At 40.4% G+C, this 18,405-nt stretch overlaps 1 protein-coding gene across 2 annotated transcripts; it reads right to left on the bottom strand.

Annotated features, from left to right (window-relative positions):
* Window positions 1-664: 664 nt before the first annotated feature.
* Window positions 665-18,053, bottom strand: LOC306827971 (occludin). 2 transcript variants are annotated; one of them, XM_079350120.1, is made up of 9 exons: window positions 17,803-18,053; window positions 13,115-13,715; window positions 12,117-12,308; window positions 11,427-11,594; window positions 6,433-6,596; window positions 4,162-4,380; window positions 3,087-3,258; window positions 2,366-2,407; window positions 665-2,111 (listed from the first exon to the last, which is right to left on the bottom strand). In XM_079350120.1, exons 2-9 carry the CDS (start codon window positions 13,694-13,696, stop codon window positions 2,010-2,012), a joined length of 1,641 nt encoding a protein of 546 aa, XP_079206246.1. In that variant the 5' UTR covers window positions 13,697-13,715; window positions 17,803-18,053; the 3' UTR covers window positions 665-2,009. The 2 variants fall into 2 exon arrangements, with proteins under 2 accessions (XP_079206246.1, XP_079206247.1); XM_079350121.1 differs by lacking the exon at window positions 17,803-18,053 and adding an exon at window positions 13,904-14,093.
* Between the last annotated feature and the right edge of the window lie 352 nt (window positions 18,054-18,405).

Genomic DNA, 18,405 nt, shown 5'->3' with positions numbered 1-18,405 from the left:
ACAATTGGCTTCACTTAAGCACATCAGTTATATTAATTTATAATAATTCATCGCTCCTAGCTTAGGCTGTCTTTATCTCTTGAAGTCTTAATGTTTATACTCTACCTATTTAAGAATATTGTTAAAGCCCAGATAGATAGATAGTCAGTCCTCTCACCATTTGGCTGTATTCTCATAAAGCCTAACTCATAAATTACTTGTTAAAATCAATACCGAGACAAGCTAATGCTACTGAGGATCTGTCTGTATCAAACACCCTCCGCAATATCAATGAAATGAGTTATCAATAAGAGTCTAATTTGTAGTTTTAAAATCCGATGCATGTTGATGAAGCAGGTCTCGTTGGTGTGTAGCACATGTCCTCCATATTGTGTTTCCTTCTCTGAAAACTGCAATTCAGATGATCCTCCAAAGATTCTCCATCCAGGAGTTGATGGCTTTGGGTATTTTAATAAAGAAAACTGAAAAATAAAATGTCTTGAGCGTAGTTTACCAGAAGAGTGCAGCAACAGTTCGAGCTGAGCTTGCTGCGCTTAGATCAGCAGAGAAGTCCTCCAGCGCCCTCTGCTGGACAGTCAGTGCAGATGCAGAGAGCAGCATACAGTGACATATCAGAAGGGGTCAACAAAGTGAACGTAAAAAGAAAGTAAATGGCTTAATGCTATTTTAGAGAATTAGAAATGTTTATTGCTTATACAATTGAATACTTTTTAGACGTCATGCCTGATGGAAGTATACAGTTACAAAAATGGTCTTCTAATAGCATAAAAGAAAATAAATTCTTACAAAAATAAATGGCTCGCAAACGGTTTGTAGAATGACAATGTTCTTCATAACAATACAAAAGCATGACAAATCAAAACTGTGTCTGAATAATTATAAGACATACACAAGATCATAACACTTTGCACATTAAATGGATTAATTCACAAAAATAGAAGACAGAATCAGCAAATGATCGTTTTCATCAGTCAAAATGAAAAGATGAGTGTAGCTTATAAACAGTGTTTACCAATTTTTTGAGGAGCATGCATGGTAGAAAAACAAAAATAGTCCACAGGGTTTTATTAAATTGCATAGCTTAAGTACATTTTGAATGATTAAAAAAAGACAAGCCACTGTGGGTCTTGTGTATGTACAAACATCCATGGTCATTGCAAACGTTGTAATACCTTCTAAATGTAAGAGACTGACATTGTACATTAGTTCTTGATGTGAATGAGAAACAGGCTCATTAAAAGTCTGCACAAAACAAGAACACCATACATCTCATCGGCTGGTTTGTCTACTTTTTGGTTTCACTACATCAATGATATACAGTATCAAAATCTTTGTCTGAATGCCAGTACATGGGAGACGTACACAAAGTCCAAGCAGATACTGTCAGTGATGTTGAGGTTAGTTACAAACACAAACAGCAAGAGAAGCACAACTTAAGATCATTTGTGATGGAGATAATGCAATGCCAAGGGTTAAATACACTGCATATTTACTCACTATCAGCCCCAGCAATCTGTCTCTCCCATTACTACATCCTCTACTATACTGCTCTGCTTCTTATCTGTGGCGCTAAAACTAAGAAATGTTTCCAATCCGAAAAGCAAACAGAGCTACAGAAACCAAGCAAGTGTTATCACAGGTGACTGAAGGTCAGCTGACTTTCAAACAACCTCTCACCAGCCACGCTCTCTGATCCAAACAAGAGGCTCGACACCGCAAACAACGAGCTGAATCTCACAGGAAATGGCAGTGCTCATAGAGAGCCCTGTTTGCATGTTCTCTCTTCAAAACAGTCACTTTTTTATGTGTAAGTGATGAGTGACTAACGTAAAACAAGTCTGTTATTATTAACATACAGGATGTCCCCTGTGTTTGAATGTGTGTGTGTGAGTGAGAGAGTTGGTTTCTGTACAGGTAACTTTGGTCATGTCACAGTCTTTTTCAGGGAGTGTATCTTGGCTGTAAGTGTCTGAGTAGAGCGCAGAGCTGAGTGTCAGGACTCGGTGGATTCACGAGTGGTTCTTGTCGTAGTCCTTCACCATGCGTTTGATGTGGAACAGTTTGTGTCTGAGCCTGCGACACTCTTTCTTCTTAGCTCGGTAGTCTGATGTCTGCAGAGCACAGAGAGCAAGAATGAGTCATTTAATACCACATAACATTGAATGCACAAACACACAAAGCATATATAAACTCAGGAATACGGATGTGTTTTAAAGTATGTGCAAAAGAATATTGTGAACATAAATCTGTTACTATGTATTCAAGATTCACTTCTCTAAATGTTATGCTTTATGCTACTTTACATCAACCGTGTATCTTCATTGGGTTTACTTTTGAAAATGTGATATCAGAGATCTCCCCTCACCTGTTTAAGATCCTTTATCTGATTATATTCCTCTGCTACAGCCTGTGGAAGGAAAAGCAGTTACAATGATGATGTGTCATCCAATAAAACATAATGCAGAATATTTTCACAAGCAGAGCACATCAGAGTAAGTCCTGGGTTTCTGTTAGACTCTTTTGTTGTGTATAACATTTATCTATTCACACCATTTCAGAGCTGCAGTGAGTTCAGAAGAAGAAAATGACACATTCCAACAAAATTAGAGGAGGATAAGCTCAAAAGAAGCTAAAAACTAGAAACCAGTAGGTAAAGATAAACTGTCACACATTGTTTTATATCCATCACTTTATACATTCAGTCATCAAAGTCATGCATTAACTACAGGGTTGGTCATTTCCTCCAGATATATTTTTTAACATAATGTTTGAAATTGTCTTTAGGTTGAATAATCATTTATGTGCTCTGAAAAAGAAACTCCATCATCTATCAAAATCGTCAAAAAAGGTTTTGAAAATGACCGTAAGCCTTAAAATGCCTCACATCACTGAAACATGTTACTCAACATTTTAATATCCAAGACCGTTGTTCTTTTAAAACAAACTTATTTTCATTCATATTCATTGCCCTAATCACATTTTAATACAGGAAACAGATAATATTTTCAGAATTGCATTACTGACTTCATCTTATTTTAGTTTGTAGAGAAATGCTGTTCAAGAGGGGAGTTGTGTTTATATCTGACCTGATATTTTGCAGAGGTTTCATCCAGTGAGTCGAGCTGCCGGCTAAGTTTGTTCAGCTGATCATTTATGTCGTCCATCTCTGCACACAGACGCTTGTATTCCTTAAGATCTGAATCAAACTCTCTCTTATACTCATGACGCTCAGCATCAGATCTTATGTCTGGGTACGCTCTAAAGGAAGGGAAGGAGAGGGGAAAGTTAAGCATCAGAGACAAACCTGCATCAGTTACTCCAAAGACTCTTCAGCAACACTGAGGGTTCGTTTCAATAACGTTTTGTTAGGCCTCAAATGTCTCCCTCGGGGATATTGGTTAAAGTCTGAGTAGATTAAACCACAACACTGCTTTCTCATAAACTACATTGACTTCCATGTTTTGTACCTTTGGCCCAATTCTCTTAATATGCCTGAGTTCAGCCCATGTGAACAGGCATGCCTCACAGGATTAACTTCTCTCCTGGACACAGAGAAACACGTCCTGACTGTAGGGCCTTTTCACTAAACGCTGTGAATAGGCTCAGATATCAGTTTATGTACTATTTGTGTACTCCATAGCTATATTTGCACTCCTGGAAAAGTGAATTCTCATGTGAATTTGAATTGTTCGGCTTAAAGTTGTTAATTTAAATCCAAGTATTGAGGTCAGGTCCGGAGAGAGCAAACGTATTAAACAGCAATCTACAGTTTTTATTTGGAGATAAAGACATTCATTCTTCTTAATCCAGACAGTAAAAGAGCTGCGCAGAGAGCCTGCTTACACTTGGTATAAAATCTATGTTAGTAAATTAAACACAAGAGGACAGGTGTGATAACCTCGTCTTGCAGCTTCTTCTATTCATCCCTCTCTTTCTGTCTGCCACTATCCCACTCTCTTGGCCCATCCACCCAATGCGGATGATTGTTCAGGAATTAGTCTGGTCCTGCTCAAGAGTTCTCTGCCTTTGAAAAAGGAGTTTTCACTTGCCACTGCTGCCAAGTGCTCGCTCATTGGTTGACTGATGATAGGTCTCTGTGTAATTCACACTGATTCTACGTTTGTATGACGTGCCATTACTGCCATGGTACACATTTCTAACCTTTCCCATTCTTCGTCGTCGAGTTCATTTCCTGTTTCTCCCCCTGTCGTGTACTCTGTCTCATACTGAGACTCGTCTATCTCAGGGTTACGTCGGCGTCTCTTGCCCCTGTTTGCGGAGGGTTTGCGGACCCCACCAATCTCCTCTGAGGGGCTGGAGCTGGTTCCTCCACCATTGGAAAAGGCTTCCAATGGTCTGCTGGTGGACCTCTCTGCGTACCTGCAGGACAGCAATGAAAACAACAATATTTCCACTGAAAAAGTTGTAGATAATCATAAAGTCTCACAACAAAAGGTGATGATAATGAAAATGAACATGGTTTTCCTGGATCAACATCAAATCTATCTTGGAAGGCGATGAATAAAAGTCTGTCTAATTATAAAGGGAACTCATTAACGTGGCAGTAGCTCATTTAGCTTGAGGCCTTCAGCTTTGGATAGACACTACAAAATCAAGACCAAAGTTTTGAGATCAGTTTAAGCAATTTTCGAGACATTAAATTAAGGACTATGTTTGGTTTTACCAAACTTGCTCTTTAAGTTCGATTGCAAAAAGCCGCAGTAGAAGCACAACCATGATGTCAGGGATTTGTGATTGGTTAATCCACTGTTGGTCCAGAACTGCAATATGAGAGTTCAATACAGAAGTTACCATGAAGTCTTCTCTTCAGTCATCAAATAGTTAATAATTAGATAATTAAATAATGAAGTCTGTGTGTTGCCTGGTAGGTAAAAGTGAGGCCCAAAAAGGGTTTCTAAGTCTTTCTCTGCTGGGCCTAACATGTACTGCTATAAATCACACTGAGTATGAACATAAAGCTGGATAGTAATGCTCTTGAATATAAAGAAGGAGGGAATAATTTAGGAAATTGTCAATTGAAAACAAATATGGACTGGTATTTCCCTGACACCATATGGAGGGAGGTCAGCACCATTAACAACTACTAATGATTGTTGCTCACACACTACACTTTGTCTTTATGCTATGTGGGGCGCCCTCATTGACCAGGAAGTAGACATGAGGAAACAAGGTGAATTCTGTACGATGTTGGTATTTGAAGAGGGCTCCATATCCAGAGGTTCACATAACACAAATTTAAGCAACAACGCTCCACTGAGTCAACATCGGAGCACACTGCAGGCTACCATTTTTCTGTTTATGAAAATGCCAGCTATGTTTACTTTGTGAGTGAGGACCAAATCAAAATGAGGATATTCTTAGTATCCTGAACCCATCCAAATCTGTGCTGATACAACATTCGATTTGATTATTTTGTCTCAGAGCAGTTTAGTCCTCACTAATCCTGTCATACGGAGCATATTTCTGACACAAGCTTCAAAGGTACAGAGGTGTTATGAAACTGTAAAGAGCAACGTACCCTCAGTCACACACGGCAGTGCTGAGGAGGTTAATGTAAGCCATAACAAGGTCCTTGAGAAATCATTTCATAGATGTGGTGAAGAAAAGCAAATACACTGTTCACAAATAACCTGCCTTTTCCTGTTCTTCAGAGTTTTCAATGAAGAGAAAAACACAAGGGAAAGTTAATCCAACCAGAGCTCAAAGGTCACACACAGAGCTCTTTTATGGGTAGGACAATATGTTTTTCTGGGCTTTAAAACAGACCAGTGATTAGATATTGCTTGCGTGAGTCACATGTTTGGAGGTTCATTCTTCGTGTGGAACATTTGCTTCAGAGCCATTCAAATTTACTTCTGTTTTTATGAAAATGTATTATTAAAAAAAAAAGACCTGATCCCAATACGTAAATCCAATTTGACTGTTGGACACATGTCTTTTTTAAAAGACACTCACAGACGTCACAGACTTTCTTGCAGAAACAGGAGAAGCAAAAATGAGAATCCAAAAGAATATAGAGATCTCTACAGGTTAAATAGGGCGAGCTGCGAAACATGGCTAACTCCCTTGTTACCGTGGAGTTCATTCTGAGTCTTCCTGGTTTAATCTTAATATTCTTCAGTTATAGTTTCCCATTCAAGATGAATTGAATTACCCCACTCTTCGTATGTAACAACGTCCACTGATCAGACTCCACAGCACATTGAGTTCATGTGTTAAGAGGTTTTTTTTTTGTTGTTGTTGTTTTTCGATTTAAGAAAGTTGAGACTTTCTCACTCATGCAAATTTTAGGACGTCCTGCCTCTGAAACCTTTGTGAGTTGCTCATTCACACATGCATCTCACAGCAGAAGTTGATCCCTGTTATACACAGGGGGGGGGGGGGGTGGGTTTACAATAAAGCTTAACTCACTGATTGTTGTCGAAGGTGTCCTCATTGTAGGAGCTGCTGTCCACCTTGGCTGGAGGGTAGGAGATGACGCTGTTTGCTGATGCATTGAGCAGCCCGCCTCCCTTCTCTGACACCAGCAAGGTCGGGGCGTCTTGCACACTGCGGCTTTCCTCCACATTGTTCACCTACAGCAGGCAGGAAGAAACACAGGGAACAGACTCAGCAAACACAAACAAACAAGTTACAAAGACCAGGACACACCAGACGCTCATGTTTTAACAGACATCCTCTTAAAGAAGCAGTTCTTGTTCCTGCTGTCTTATCTTGAGCAGCAGAGGAAGGCTATCACTTCACCAGAAACGTGCTTGAAGTTTGGAGGAGCATTCAGCTGTGTAATTGGATGGTGCAGTCTACCTCCTCAGAAAAATTAAGCTGTTGGCTTAATTTACTCTTCTTAGAAAGGTCAAGACAAGTCAAACAAAGGGTGACCTAATGCTAATTGTGAGATAACATCACATGAACCCTAAACAACCCAACAATTGATAGTCTTGTTTAAATCATTTGGATGTTTCTAATGAGAGGACACATCTTTAAGAGACTCATCAAAAGGACATTTAATGTATACAGAAAGTATCTCCAGTTTTGATTTTGTGTTTCTAATGTGCAGGGTAATTTAAACACCTGTAACAAAAGCCTCTCAAATTCTTTAATTCTATTCACAGAAAGTAAACTCTTTCTGTCACGTGAAAACATTCTCCTTAAACCTGTAAATCAAAGTCCTTCCTGTGAGCTCAGACTTCCTACATGAGGGATTTCCTCATAAAGGAAGGTCTCAGAGGTGGTTCCTGCTTCTTTAATCTCCACAGGTTCCAGTAAATCTATGAATTATAAGACACCTTTTATTCAACCACCACATCGCGCAGTAGGGTCTTTAAAAAGATCTCATTGTCTTTGCTTGTTATGCGGGCAAGCAGACAACTGTGACACTGTCATGGTCCTGGCTGTGCTTTTCTATTCACTTCAGGATCATCAGAAAAATGGAAAAACTCTGACGAGGCTCCGTAGATTCGCAAAAAATCTAACTAAATGTTGGAACCCAACATGACAAATTGAAGCACAGCTAAAAAAAAGAGCTAAACTGAGCATGAGTTGATCATCCTCATAGGCACTGAAACCAACTCCACACATCATGCCTCTGCAGTATTCAAACTTTGCCTCTGCCTTTTTATTTTTGCCAGATCCTTTAGTTTACCAATGTTCGACTAATGTCAACTCCAAAATAAGCTCTCGTACAAGATTAGTGCTCATGTTTGCTAAATTCACATGTAATCCTGTGTTTACCTGTGACTCAGGTCCACTCTCTCTTTGTGATCTCTGCCCGCCTGCCTCCACAGCACTCCGCTGTATGCCCTGCTGCTGTCAGCTCTCTTCATCCTGCCTTCTCCACTCGAGCAAACAAACGCCAGCTCTGCTCGTCCTTGACTTACTCATCTCATGCCCATTTAAAACAAGTGACATTGAACTGTTGCAAATCCTGCTTTTCAGTTTAGAACCAAACCAAACCATATCCTGCATGATACACTAAACGGCCCTGAGAACAGATGAGGAAATGTTACTTTTAAAAGACATTTCTGGATCAAACTTGATGGATCATGTTCCTCTGTATGAAATAAGACATCTGGCCTCTATTACAATTGTACAAGCAGGAATCAACGTTTGCTGTCCTGATCAGTATTACCTTTTCGCACTAAGTCTCAGTACGTTAAACATTTATTTTGGGCAATGATTAGAGACATCATTTACTACTACAACTATAAACCCAAACAAACAAACACCTTTTTCGTGCTCGGCTCGGTGGCACATTATTGAGTGACCTCTCAAATTCCTCTCAGAGCATGGCGAAAGCCTAACATCAGCCTAGCCCCCAAAAACAATAATCATGGAGGGTGGAGTGCCTGGGTGGGGGGAGAGCTGCTCTTATTGAAGCTGCAGGGGGAATCCTTTTTGAAGACCAAACTCAAACTCAAGAATCCCAACAATGTCCTCTCAGTGTGTAGCACAACGGCTACAGGGCAGTGAGAAGAGTATGCAAGCACAGCAAGAGAGTGAGACCCGCTGATGGAAAAAGAGGGGAAGTAACATTAAAATTCATTTTCGAATTCGATTCGAAAATGGATTAGAGACAAAGCAGCGGACGTCGACGATGAGGAAAGAAGGAGCAGGGCAAGGCAGACAAGCGAGTAGAAAAGGTCAAGTAGGGTAGAAAATGCCATTTAAAAAAGGAAACGTGAGGCATGAGGGTAGAAATCAGTGACAGGTGAAGGAGATGGAAAAAAATACATTTTCACAGTGTAATACATACAGAATAAAAAGGTTTAAGTAGGATGTAAATGAGCTTTATAGCTGTCATGTAACCCTTTGATGCTTTGCATTGTCTCCAGAGACTCGCACTCTTCATCCATTTATTTCATGCCGACCCTGTTCTCTCTTCCCCACATTTCCCGTCTCTTGTTAGCTGCTTTATCTACAAAATAAAAGGCCCCAAATAACAACCCTCACCCACTATTTTAACCACATTAACTCTTTAGTTTTATGCATCTTTATGACACCTGCTTCGAGACGCCTTCGGTCTACATTTCTGTAGCTCGTCTGTGAGCAGCACACTGAACCTGCAGAAACAGATTCTGATGACCTCATGCAGCCGACACAATGCAGCCTGCATCCCTGAACGAGCTGAATGAGGGCTGTGTGTGAGGTCATCAGAGTATACCAGGCCTCCCTGAGCTCAGCAACAGGGACGGGTTCAATCTCTGGCCAACCACAGCCTAAGACTGCCACTGTCACTGTGTTTAAAGGAGCCATAAAAGTCTCATGACACCTTTTGTGGCACAGATACAGTGGACAGGTAGCGTAGCAACGGAAGAGACAAATAGGTGCAGCAGCAGCGAAGTATGAAGAAAAATTAGGACAAGGAAAAGAGTGCCATGTTAAGAGTCTCTGTTCATTGAGGCTGTTCAAAGATTACATTTGTCAGTATACAAGAATAACACACTTTGACTGACCTACTTTTGAAATCAAAAGTCAATTACGTTCCACAACCTTCATAATGAGGTGCTTTAGTCATCAATGATCTGTTTGCAAAAGAAATCATCTTATTGGAGCCCTCTGCACAAAACTCAAACATATCTCTTGCCTTTTTTTCTACCCAATAATAACCTCATACTGTACATTTTAAACTGTGCATTTTTCTAAATGGGCAGCATTGTTAGCTCCATGGCTGTACTTAAAGAAAGCCAGATGACATCAGTGAACATGGCTGTGTTATTAGACACTAGTGCTAGTCATAGGATTCACTCTGGGCTTGCACCATCTATTCTTACACCTCTGAGGGCATGATGCCATGTTCTTGGCAATGACAACCACACTCAAAAACAAACAGCTCTAAAACGTCTAACATAACAACACATCTGTCCAGGGCTCCTTTGGAGTATTTTCAGTGCGAGATCGAGTGAGTGACTCACAGCACTTTAATTTATTGTTTATTGACCAAAATGATCACATAATAGAGCTATGTTCCTTTAGTGTACAGAATCGTACTATCCTAAGCACGGCTGGAAAAAGCTACTTTGGCCTTCCAAACTATCACTACATAAGTGGGTAATGTATGCAAAACTCATCTGTTACTATGGTAACATGAACTTTTCCTATCTAGCTATGCATGTCTGTATTGACAAATCTCATTATTATGCATTCACACCAGAAGCATGTGGTTTTAGAGCCAATCTACCACTGATCCACACTATGTTTGGATTCCATGCTTCTTGAATTCTGTTTTTTTATCCTGTTTTATTTTTTATTTATTTCCGTCACTTACAAATGGCATGCACAGTATCCATGGTATGTAATATGTCTGCCAGTATTGGTTTGTGCTTTTGATGCTCTGCAGCACAATGTCTGACCAAACACTACATGAGGACATAACGTTTTGGGGGTTGATGCTTTAGCCCTCTGGCTACAGTTAAAACCGTAGACAACAGAGAGACAATATAATAAAGAAGAAGTTTGACGAATACAAAATGTTCACAAATCTTAGATACCTCATGTCAAACTATTAGTGTCACTTATGGCATGATCAGGAAATGAACTTGTAATCCTAAACTTTGAATTTTAACTCTTTTTTATTCGCTGTATGGAGCACACATCTTTTGAAAAGAAGCAGGTCAAGTCAATAATCAACCCATATCTCAGGTAACGCCGCCGGATGCTTGGCATGATGTTGACTTTTAAAAACCCGGAGGCAGTCACTCTAGAAACTGCCTGCAAGCCTGATATCTGATCAGGGGGTTAATGATTACTCAGAGTGAAACCAGGTAGTAGACCATGAACAAACAACAGCTCACTGCTATCAGCCCTGACCCTGAACAAAGTGACTCGGAGGAAACGTTGCAACAGTCGTGTGACTGGATCTGCTAGATCCTATAAACTCATAACGACGTATTTATGACTTTTGGACTTTAGACTATCTGGTCAGATTGCTCAGTCACGTCAAAAACAGCATAACAACCGGCAAACCAACCATGGGATTGTGCACAACTCGTATATTTACATCATCTGACCACACCACAGCACCAACCCAACTTATCTTTATAAGTGATGACTAGCTTAGCAGGATGACTACCTCACTGATGATTCACCTACTTACTGTACCTACTGTGCATTGTAAAAATGGATGGAAACTAATTTGACACGCATCAGTTTTGGATGAATCTTTCATGCATTAAAAACACTGCGGCTGATCATTTCATCAACTTATCAAATCTGACGGTGAACAATGTTTTCCATCCACTTTCCTTAGGCAGGATTTAAACCCTCTGTGACCCTGTTGATTTGAGTGCAAGCTGTGCACGCACGAAATCAGGGTCAGTGAGGGTCAAAATGTGTTTTTTTTTTATATTTATAAATCCCCTGTAAACCCAGTCTTATTAAACTGTGACTACCATCCGCATGTCTCTTACCCATTGCTCTACATCTCTGCCCTCTGAGGCCTTCCCACCAACAAGCGGCTCTTCCCAGTAGATGTTCGGTTTCCCGTAGCGCCAGATTTTCCCTCTTGTCTTGTATGCAAAAAAAGTTGCAACTGCCAAGGCGATGACGATCAGGAATCCACACACCATGGCAACTCCCTAATAAAGCAAGAAGATGGGAATGAAATCAGTTTCAAGAAGACAAGCTGGAAGATAAGACTGGCTCATCCTGGTACAAGAAGTACACAAACACTAATCCTGTATGAGATGTCATTATCAGAAACGCATCACTATTTGTGGCTTCATGTACCAAAGAAGTAACAAATGCTTCTTGAGAACAGAGTCCATTACAAGGTAGCTCACTGCTGATGATATGAGACACTAGAATATGCTTAGTCAGTGAACACTTATCTCAGTGTTCCCACATTTCCAACAGCTTTATACTCTGTGGTTTACTAAAGCCCAAAGTAAATACATTCTTTTCATAGCTGATATCGTTGGATAGTCTATGAACACATTTTAAACGATGTCGTCAATAGTCAAATCAAACCTTTGATACATCACTCAATATAGTCTAAACTAGTCTAGGAATTGTAAGAGGAGATCTAGTATACATTGTCACATCAAACGCTCCAAAATTCTTAAAATATCTACACAATATCTCCAAGAAAGGGCACGAACCTCCTGTGGGTCCACAAAGCAGTAATGATAGAGATACTGGTTGTACATGGGGAAGCCTCCCACTCCTCCCATCTGTGAGTAGCTGGTCTGATAGAGGTTCTGGCACATCATTAGCATGGGGTTGTACATCATACTGGAAGAGCCCTGGGACATGGGGTTCACCCCCACAATGTAGACGATGTTTATGATGCCCTGGAAACAAAAACAAATAAGCAGCTTTCCTTCAGTATATTGACGTTCATTTAGATGTTGACAAGTAAAAGTCTCTCAATGAAGAAAAAAAAACAAGTACAGTTGTAGTATTCTTTGGTTTTTTTTTTTTTTACATAATCATGAATGAGGCAATATTGTGTTCAGGTCTGTAATACCACGACTACTACTTTAAAACATAATCAGCTCCCTGTATCTACCTTCTAATGGATGCATAGTACAGTACAGGTCTTGTGTTTTTCCAAAGCTGAGCACAAAGTTTCTCTGAAATGTCTGATTTAAACCTAAACCTGAATCACCCCATTCAAATGTTCTGACATATCAAAAACCAAAGTCAAGCCAGTTTGCATACTGTATATTTTACTTTAATTAGATGTTTTCTACACCACTAAAGCCCAATCAGGGTATACAATATACTTCACCCCAGAAAGAAAAGCGTTTGAATTGGCTGAATCTACACCGTCAGATAATTATTTCAGACATGAACATTTGTCAACAAGCAGAACACAGTGATCTGAACAGGGTGAAACTGTCGGTTTCAGATTAAACTTTTGGTAATTGGGGTTTTTGAAAACATGCACATTTAAAATACCCCTCATAACAGAGCAGGGCGTTAGACCGTTTAAATGTTTGAGATTCATTTGCTATTAAAGTGATCCGTTTTGGCGAACAAAAAAAGTTCCTCAAGAATGTATGAACCAGTGTGTCATGTTCTTAGTTTCCGTCAGACAAGTTGAGGCTGGAGCAGCATAAACACAAGAAGACTGCAACGTGTAAATGAGTCTTACCTGCAGGACAGCCATGATGATGCAGCTTATCAGCAGGGCCAGGAAGAACTTCCGGCTACGGACAACACTCGATTTTGAGAAGCTAGCAATGAAGAAGGCCAGCGTCCCAATGAAGTTGATGGCAGCCATAGCGATCATGGCTGTTTTGGCTGAGTAAGGCGAGACATAGGAGCCGTAGTTGTTGCCGTAACCCCCATAACCTCCACCACCATAACCTCCACCACCATAACCACCAAATCCTGAACCGAAGTTGCCACCTGTGTACCCGCTGCCGTAGCCCATTCCCATTCCATATCCGTACTGGATGTCCCACATGAGGGTGGACGCCACGCAGGCAAATATGGCCACACACAACACAATCACTGAAGCCATCATGGCCTTGATGATCCCTGGAGGTGACAGCCATTTGTAGAAAAGCTGCGGTTTGTCCTCGATGTAGTAAGATCCGGGGGGAGGTGGGTAAGCGTTGTAATCGCTCTGAGGGGTCTGGAAGCTGCCTCGAGATCCAAAGCCCTTGTTTGATGGGGGAGTAAAAGGGGGGCTGTAGACAGGTGGACTCTCGTAGTGCTGCTTGTCAAACATGGCTCAGAGATTTCCAGAACTAAAAACAAAACAAAAAACAGTTTTCGGTTAATCAAAAGAGCAAAGTGTCCGTGCAAAGCGAAGAAGCGTTGTCCAGCTGACTCTGTTTTCTGGTAGCACTGATATGAGTAACTCTGCACGCACATATGGGAAAGTTAGGCGTGACTGTCTTTAGTAATGAGCCACAGAACTGTGTAAATGTTTTACCATTTCCAAGGGAGTGTGATTTATGAGGGCACAAGGAGGGCTTGTCGGTGTGATTTTCTCATTACTCTTTTGCAGGGAGCCGAATGTTTATCAGATTTCCAAGGTTTAAAGAAACAGAAACATTAGAGGAATGACCTTCGCTTTGAGGTCTCTGAACCAACAAATCCAGAATGAGCGTGGAGATGTCGGTACCAGGCCACGGAGGCGGCCAAACAACAATACTTTCCTTTTTGTCTTTTCACAGGCTGTAGGAGTTTTTCTTCAGCCCCCCTCAATGTCCAGCCAGACTTTGATTATTTCACATCCCGCCCCCCAGCTGAAAATTTTTGTTTTCTTTCTGTTACAAATCTTACAGCGAAACAGCCAAGGCCACAGTGTAAACGACTTAACAATGCCCATTCTCCCACACTAAGCCCTCCGGGGAGTAGACTGCCCACGTTTCTGTGAAAAGCCATGTAAACAGCAGTAAGTAACAATAGAGGAAAACATTGATGCATCATTTACAGTCCTCTAAACCTTTAAAGTGTAATCTCAGCCAGATACGGACATGATGCTGTTTACATCTGTTAAAACATCACACTATAACAATACGACTCCAGAGGAGGTGGGGCAAGAAATAAATTAAATAAAACTGTAAAAATAATGCTAATGTACCCAAAGCTCAGGATAGAAACCTAGGTCTACATAGTCATTTCAATGGTCCTTTTTAGAAAACACAGCAAGGCTTCACGTCTTATAGGATAGAAGTGGGTAAAAATATTTGGATTTGAAAATTGATTTGCAATTGATTTATCTTTTAGACATTGTTCTAGACTTAATTCAAAAGTTATTTTTCCTATTAGGATAATTCAATTTATATCTTGATGAATTAATGTTATGTTGAATTATTTCTTGTTTTTCCCAAAATGATTTGCTTGTTTCAGACAGGATGTTTTATTTTGTGATATATGATGCTAGGCTGAACATGTTTACGTTTTTAACATTAAAGGCAGGGTTGGTGTTTTTTGAAAACTAGCATGATTTTGAAAGTAGCATCCTCTCCGTGTATTCACTCACCCTCTCCCCTCTGTGCTCCTTCAAAAGCCACGCCCCTCACTTACACGCACTAGAGCCATCGGTCCAGAACCAGATTTCAGCTCATGTTTCGAGTGTGGGCTCAAGCGTGCATGAGGTAGAGAGGCTTGATTGGCTTAATGAAACGTGGTCGAGTGCCGACGTTGGTCGAAGTTTTTACGTGTTTACAGCTGCTACAGATGACAGATTTTTTTGGTTTCATTTTCAGAGCACATAAATTATTAATTATTGACAAGACCGAAAGACAATTTCAACCAAAATCTTAAAAAGGTGGATCTGGAGAAAATACCTACCCTATATTTAAATGGAATTTGTAACAGAACAATTAATAATCCATCAATAAAACAACCATGTTTTAAAGAAAATAATCAAAGTGGTTTTCACTGATAAGCAACCAAAGGCAAAGAATTTCTCTAAAATGTTTTGCACATGCAGCAGCAACTTTCACGCTGTCTTCCATCTACACAAGGGGAGATAACGGCCATTCAGAAATGTAGACATACAGACAGATGGAGAGACGGAGAGACAGACGGCCCCTGGCACTGCCCACGGTCTACAGTCCCCGGTCATAACTCTCCTCTCTTTATGGGACTCTGGCACACACGGCAGAAGAAGTCTCGCCTCAGAGCCTCCGTCCCAGACACCTTCCCATTATTCCCTCCCTCATTCCTCCACATCCTTCACCCCCCTCACTACTCCCTTGCCCTCCCCCCCTTTTCTGCCCCCTCCCTCCATAACTTCTTGCCTTTGTTTTCGGGAGCAGGAAGGGCAAAAGTCAAGACTGTTCGTCACGGGAACAGAGTTGCCATGGAGTTGGGGTTAAAAAAAAAAAAAAAAGGAAGAAAATTGGGGCACTGTCCAGGGAGGATCAAACAAGGGCTCCACTGTGCTGCTGCTGCTGAGAGGGGAGAGGCAGTCGAAACTGGCTGACAGAGGGGAGGACAGGTGGATGGGTACTTTGTGTGCAGGGTGTCAGGTATCCCTACTTGTTGATCAACAGGTGGTCTCACGAGCCAGTGGTCCTGATTATTTTCTACTCTAGTTGTATTTGTATACATCAATTTAATTCCACTCAAAACAGCAGACTGAGTTAGACAAGTATGGCATGATTACTTTCTGCTTACTGCAAAAAATAAGGACATGTTGAGGACAATTGGTCATATAGGAGAAACCTTTTAGTTGTTTTACAGAAAGCTTGCAGTTTAAAGTACTTTGACCTAAAGAACTTGTAGTAGTAGTAGTTAACAGTACAGTAGAGTAGTTGTACAGTAGTGTTTGTCTAAAAAATGTCCTGCTGGGTACAAGCTCAGAGTTTGGACCACAGTCACAGTTCAGGTCCAACACCCACAAGCTGCACTACAACACAGAGACTCTATCATCTGCTGCTGATAATGGAATTCCAGTCATACAGTCACATGTCTCACATCTGTCAAAAACAATTAGACCCCTGCACCATGTAGGCTGGGAGCCACTGGCTTACACACAGGAGTCAAATAGGGTGAAAAAACACCCCACTTAATAATCTCAGAAAAATCAGGATCCTGAATCAAACAACATAAAACTTACAAGGGGAAAAGTTGGTGTTATTTGAGTCTCATGGTTTAGGCTCATCTGTTTAATGTGCATTTTTAAGTATGGGAGACTGTGTCAGAGAGAGGCTTTTTCACTTTCATCTTAGCGTTTCATTGTATTACATTTCACCCTGATCAGCTTTCATTTTTGGTAACTCCATTTGATCAATGAAGGTGGACTACAGAGTGTTGATTACACACAAGACAAATTTCTCCGTATTGTTTGAGTATTTCTTTTAGCTGATAAAAAGCAGAGACAACGTCAGCTTTCCACTCGAAGAGATGATCAAGTTTGACTCAGCTGTTTACCATGATGCATCTGGACTTAACCAGGCTTCTCTGTTGTTTCAGTTTTAGCTAAGTGTGCCAAACAAATTAGTAAGTGTTAAGAGTTTACTTCATTTCTCAACACAAAACAAATCTAGAGTTATAACTATTTGGTAACCAGGAACTTCAAAGATGCACTATAGAGTTTTGGTGGATAAGTTTGAAAGTTGGAGAAGTGCAACAATTCTGTGCTATATCATCTGACCTGAATACACAAACTTAAATCAAAGGAAAATGTGTACCTGAAACACTGTTTGGAGCTAAAAAGCCACCAGAAGAGTTACAGTTTCACTGATGAGGGCCCACCATTACTCTTTCATGAAGCATTTTATCTTCAAATATTGTTCCAGAGACCAACTTTTCCTCTGAGGACAGTTTGAGTATTGTTATAAACATACCACAGAATCTGTAAATTTCTTCATCTTTGAAATTTCTGTAACAAAACATGCGGCACCTTTAACTATTGTTGAAGGGTAATGAAGGAGTTTCTCAGCAGTTTAAAGCGCTCTTGTTCTTATTTATAGTTTGTTTTATGTGGTTCTTAACTCTCATAATTAAATCCAGTTTTCATGCTGCTATAATCTGCACCGTTATAGACTGCTTTATTGACTATTTTCTTCTGATTTTGTCCTGGTTGTATTTGTTTGGTAGGCTATAAATGCTTTCTTTTTCTGCTGAATTACTTACGATTGACTGAAATAATGTCTCTGTAAAGCTATTGTACAGGACGCCAGGCAATGGTTACCAATGTACCGTCTTGCAAACGTAAACGCTGTAAACTCAAATGTTCAATACGTCTTGGCAAATATTAAACACCACCATTACATATTAAACACCACCATTACACGCAGTCATGAAAGTTTAAACAGATAAATAACTTACATTCTACTTTTGAAATCCACTTCAACAACCTTATTGTGGTCTTACCTGAAGGGGAGCTGAAGGGGAGCTGAAATCTGGCAGTCCGTTTCCTGTTAAGTCCCCCTTTTTCCCCAAAGTTTGGAACAATTGGAGAGCAATAATAAACCCCACAGTGTGAATTTGGACCTTTACTTTAGTTGACCAATAAGTGGACGAGATTTATTTCAGTCCGCTGTCCCGGGCAGAGACAGCGACAACGGTTCTCTCACAGGCAGCAGCCTCTGAACAAGTGCTTTGTCCCGCCTGCCTGTGCGCGCTGATGATGAGGCCCACCGACCGACCAACCGCTGCACCGCCGGGTTTAACCGCCAGGGGTCGGGCTTTCTACACTTTACAGAAAATATAGAATTAAACCAGAACCAAAGCTATTCCTGAATTAAACTCATGTTACTGTGTCATGTGTTATTTTTCACATGGTCAATTCAAAACCAAGTAGTTTAATATAAAACAAAAATCCTAATGACTTAATTCTGTTTACTGCTTCATCACTTAAATTTCCTTTCATGGATTAGGGGATTAATAAAGTTTTATGTGTAATTTAAACCCACCCTTACTTAAGATAGAGGCCTGTTTCTTATTTGTAGCAATTTCTTAACTGATAATAATTGG

Source organism: Symphodus melops, assembly GCF_947650265.1.
Source record: "Symphodus melops genome assembly, chromosome: 8".
Taxonomy (NCBI): domain Eukaryota; kingdom Metazoa; phylum Chordata; class Actinopteri; order Labriformes; family Labridae; genus Symphodus; species Symphodus melops.
The sequence above is the reverse complement of the archived record's forward strand: the minus strand, read 5'-3'. Positions and strand labels throughout refer to the sequence as shown.

Coding starts and splice junctions, on each gene's coding strand:
- LOC306827971 (XM_079350120.1), bottom strand. CDS start 13,696: ATGTTTGACAAGCAGCACTACGAGAGTCCACCTGTCTACAGCCCCCCT. Junction 4,381..6,432: donor GACACCTTCGACAACAATCA/GTGAGTTAAGCT, acceptor GCTGTCCTGCAG/GTACGCAGAGAGGTCCACCA. Junction 2,408..3,086: donor AAACCTCTGCAAAATATCAG/GTCAGATATAAA, acceptor TTCCTTCCACAG/GCTGTAGCAGAGGAATATAA.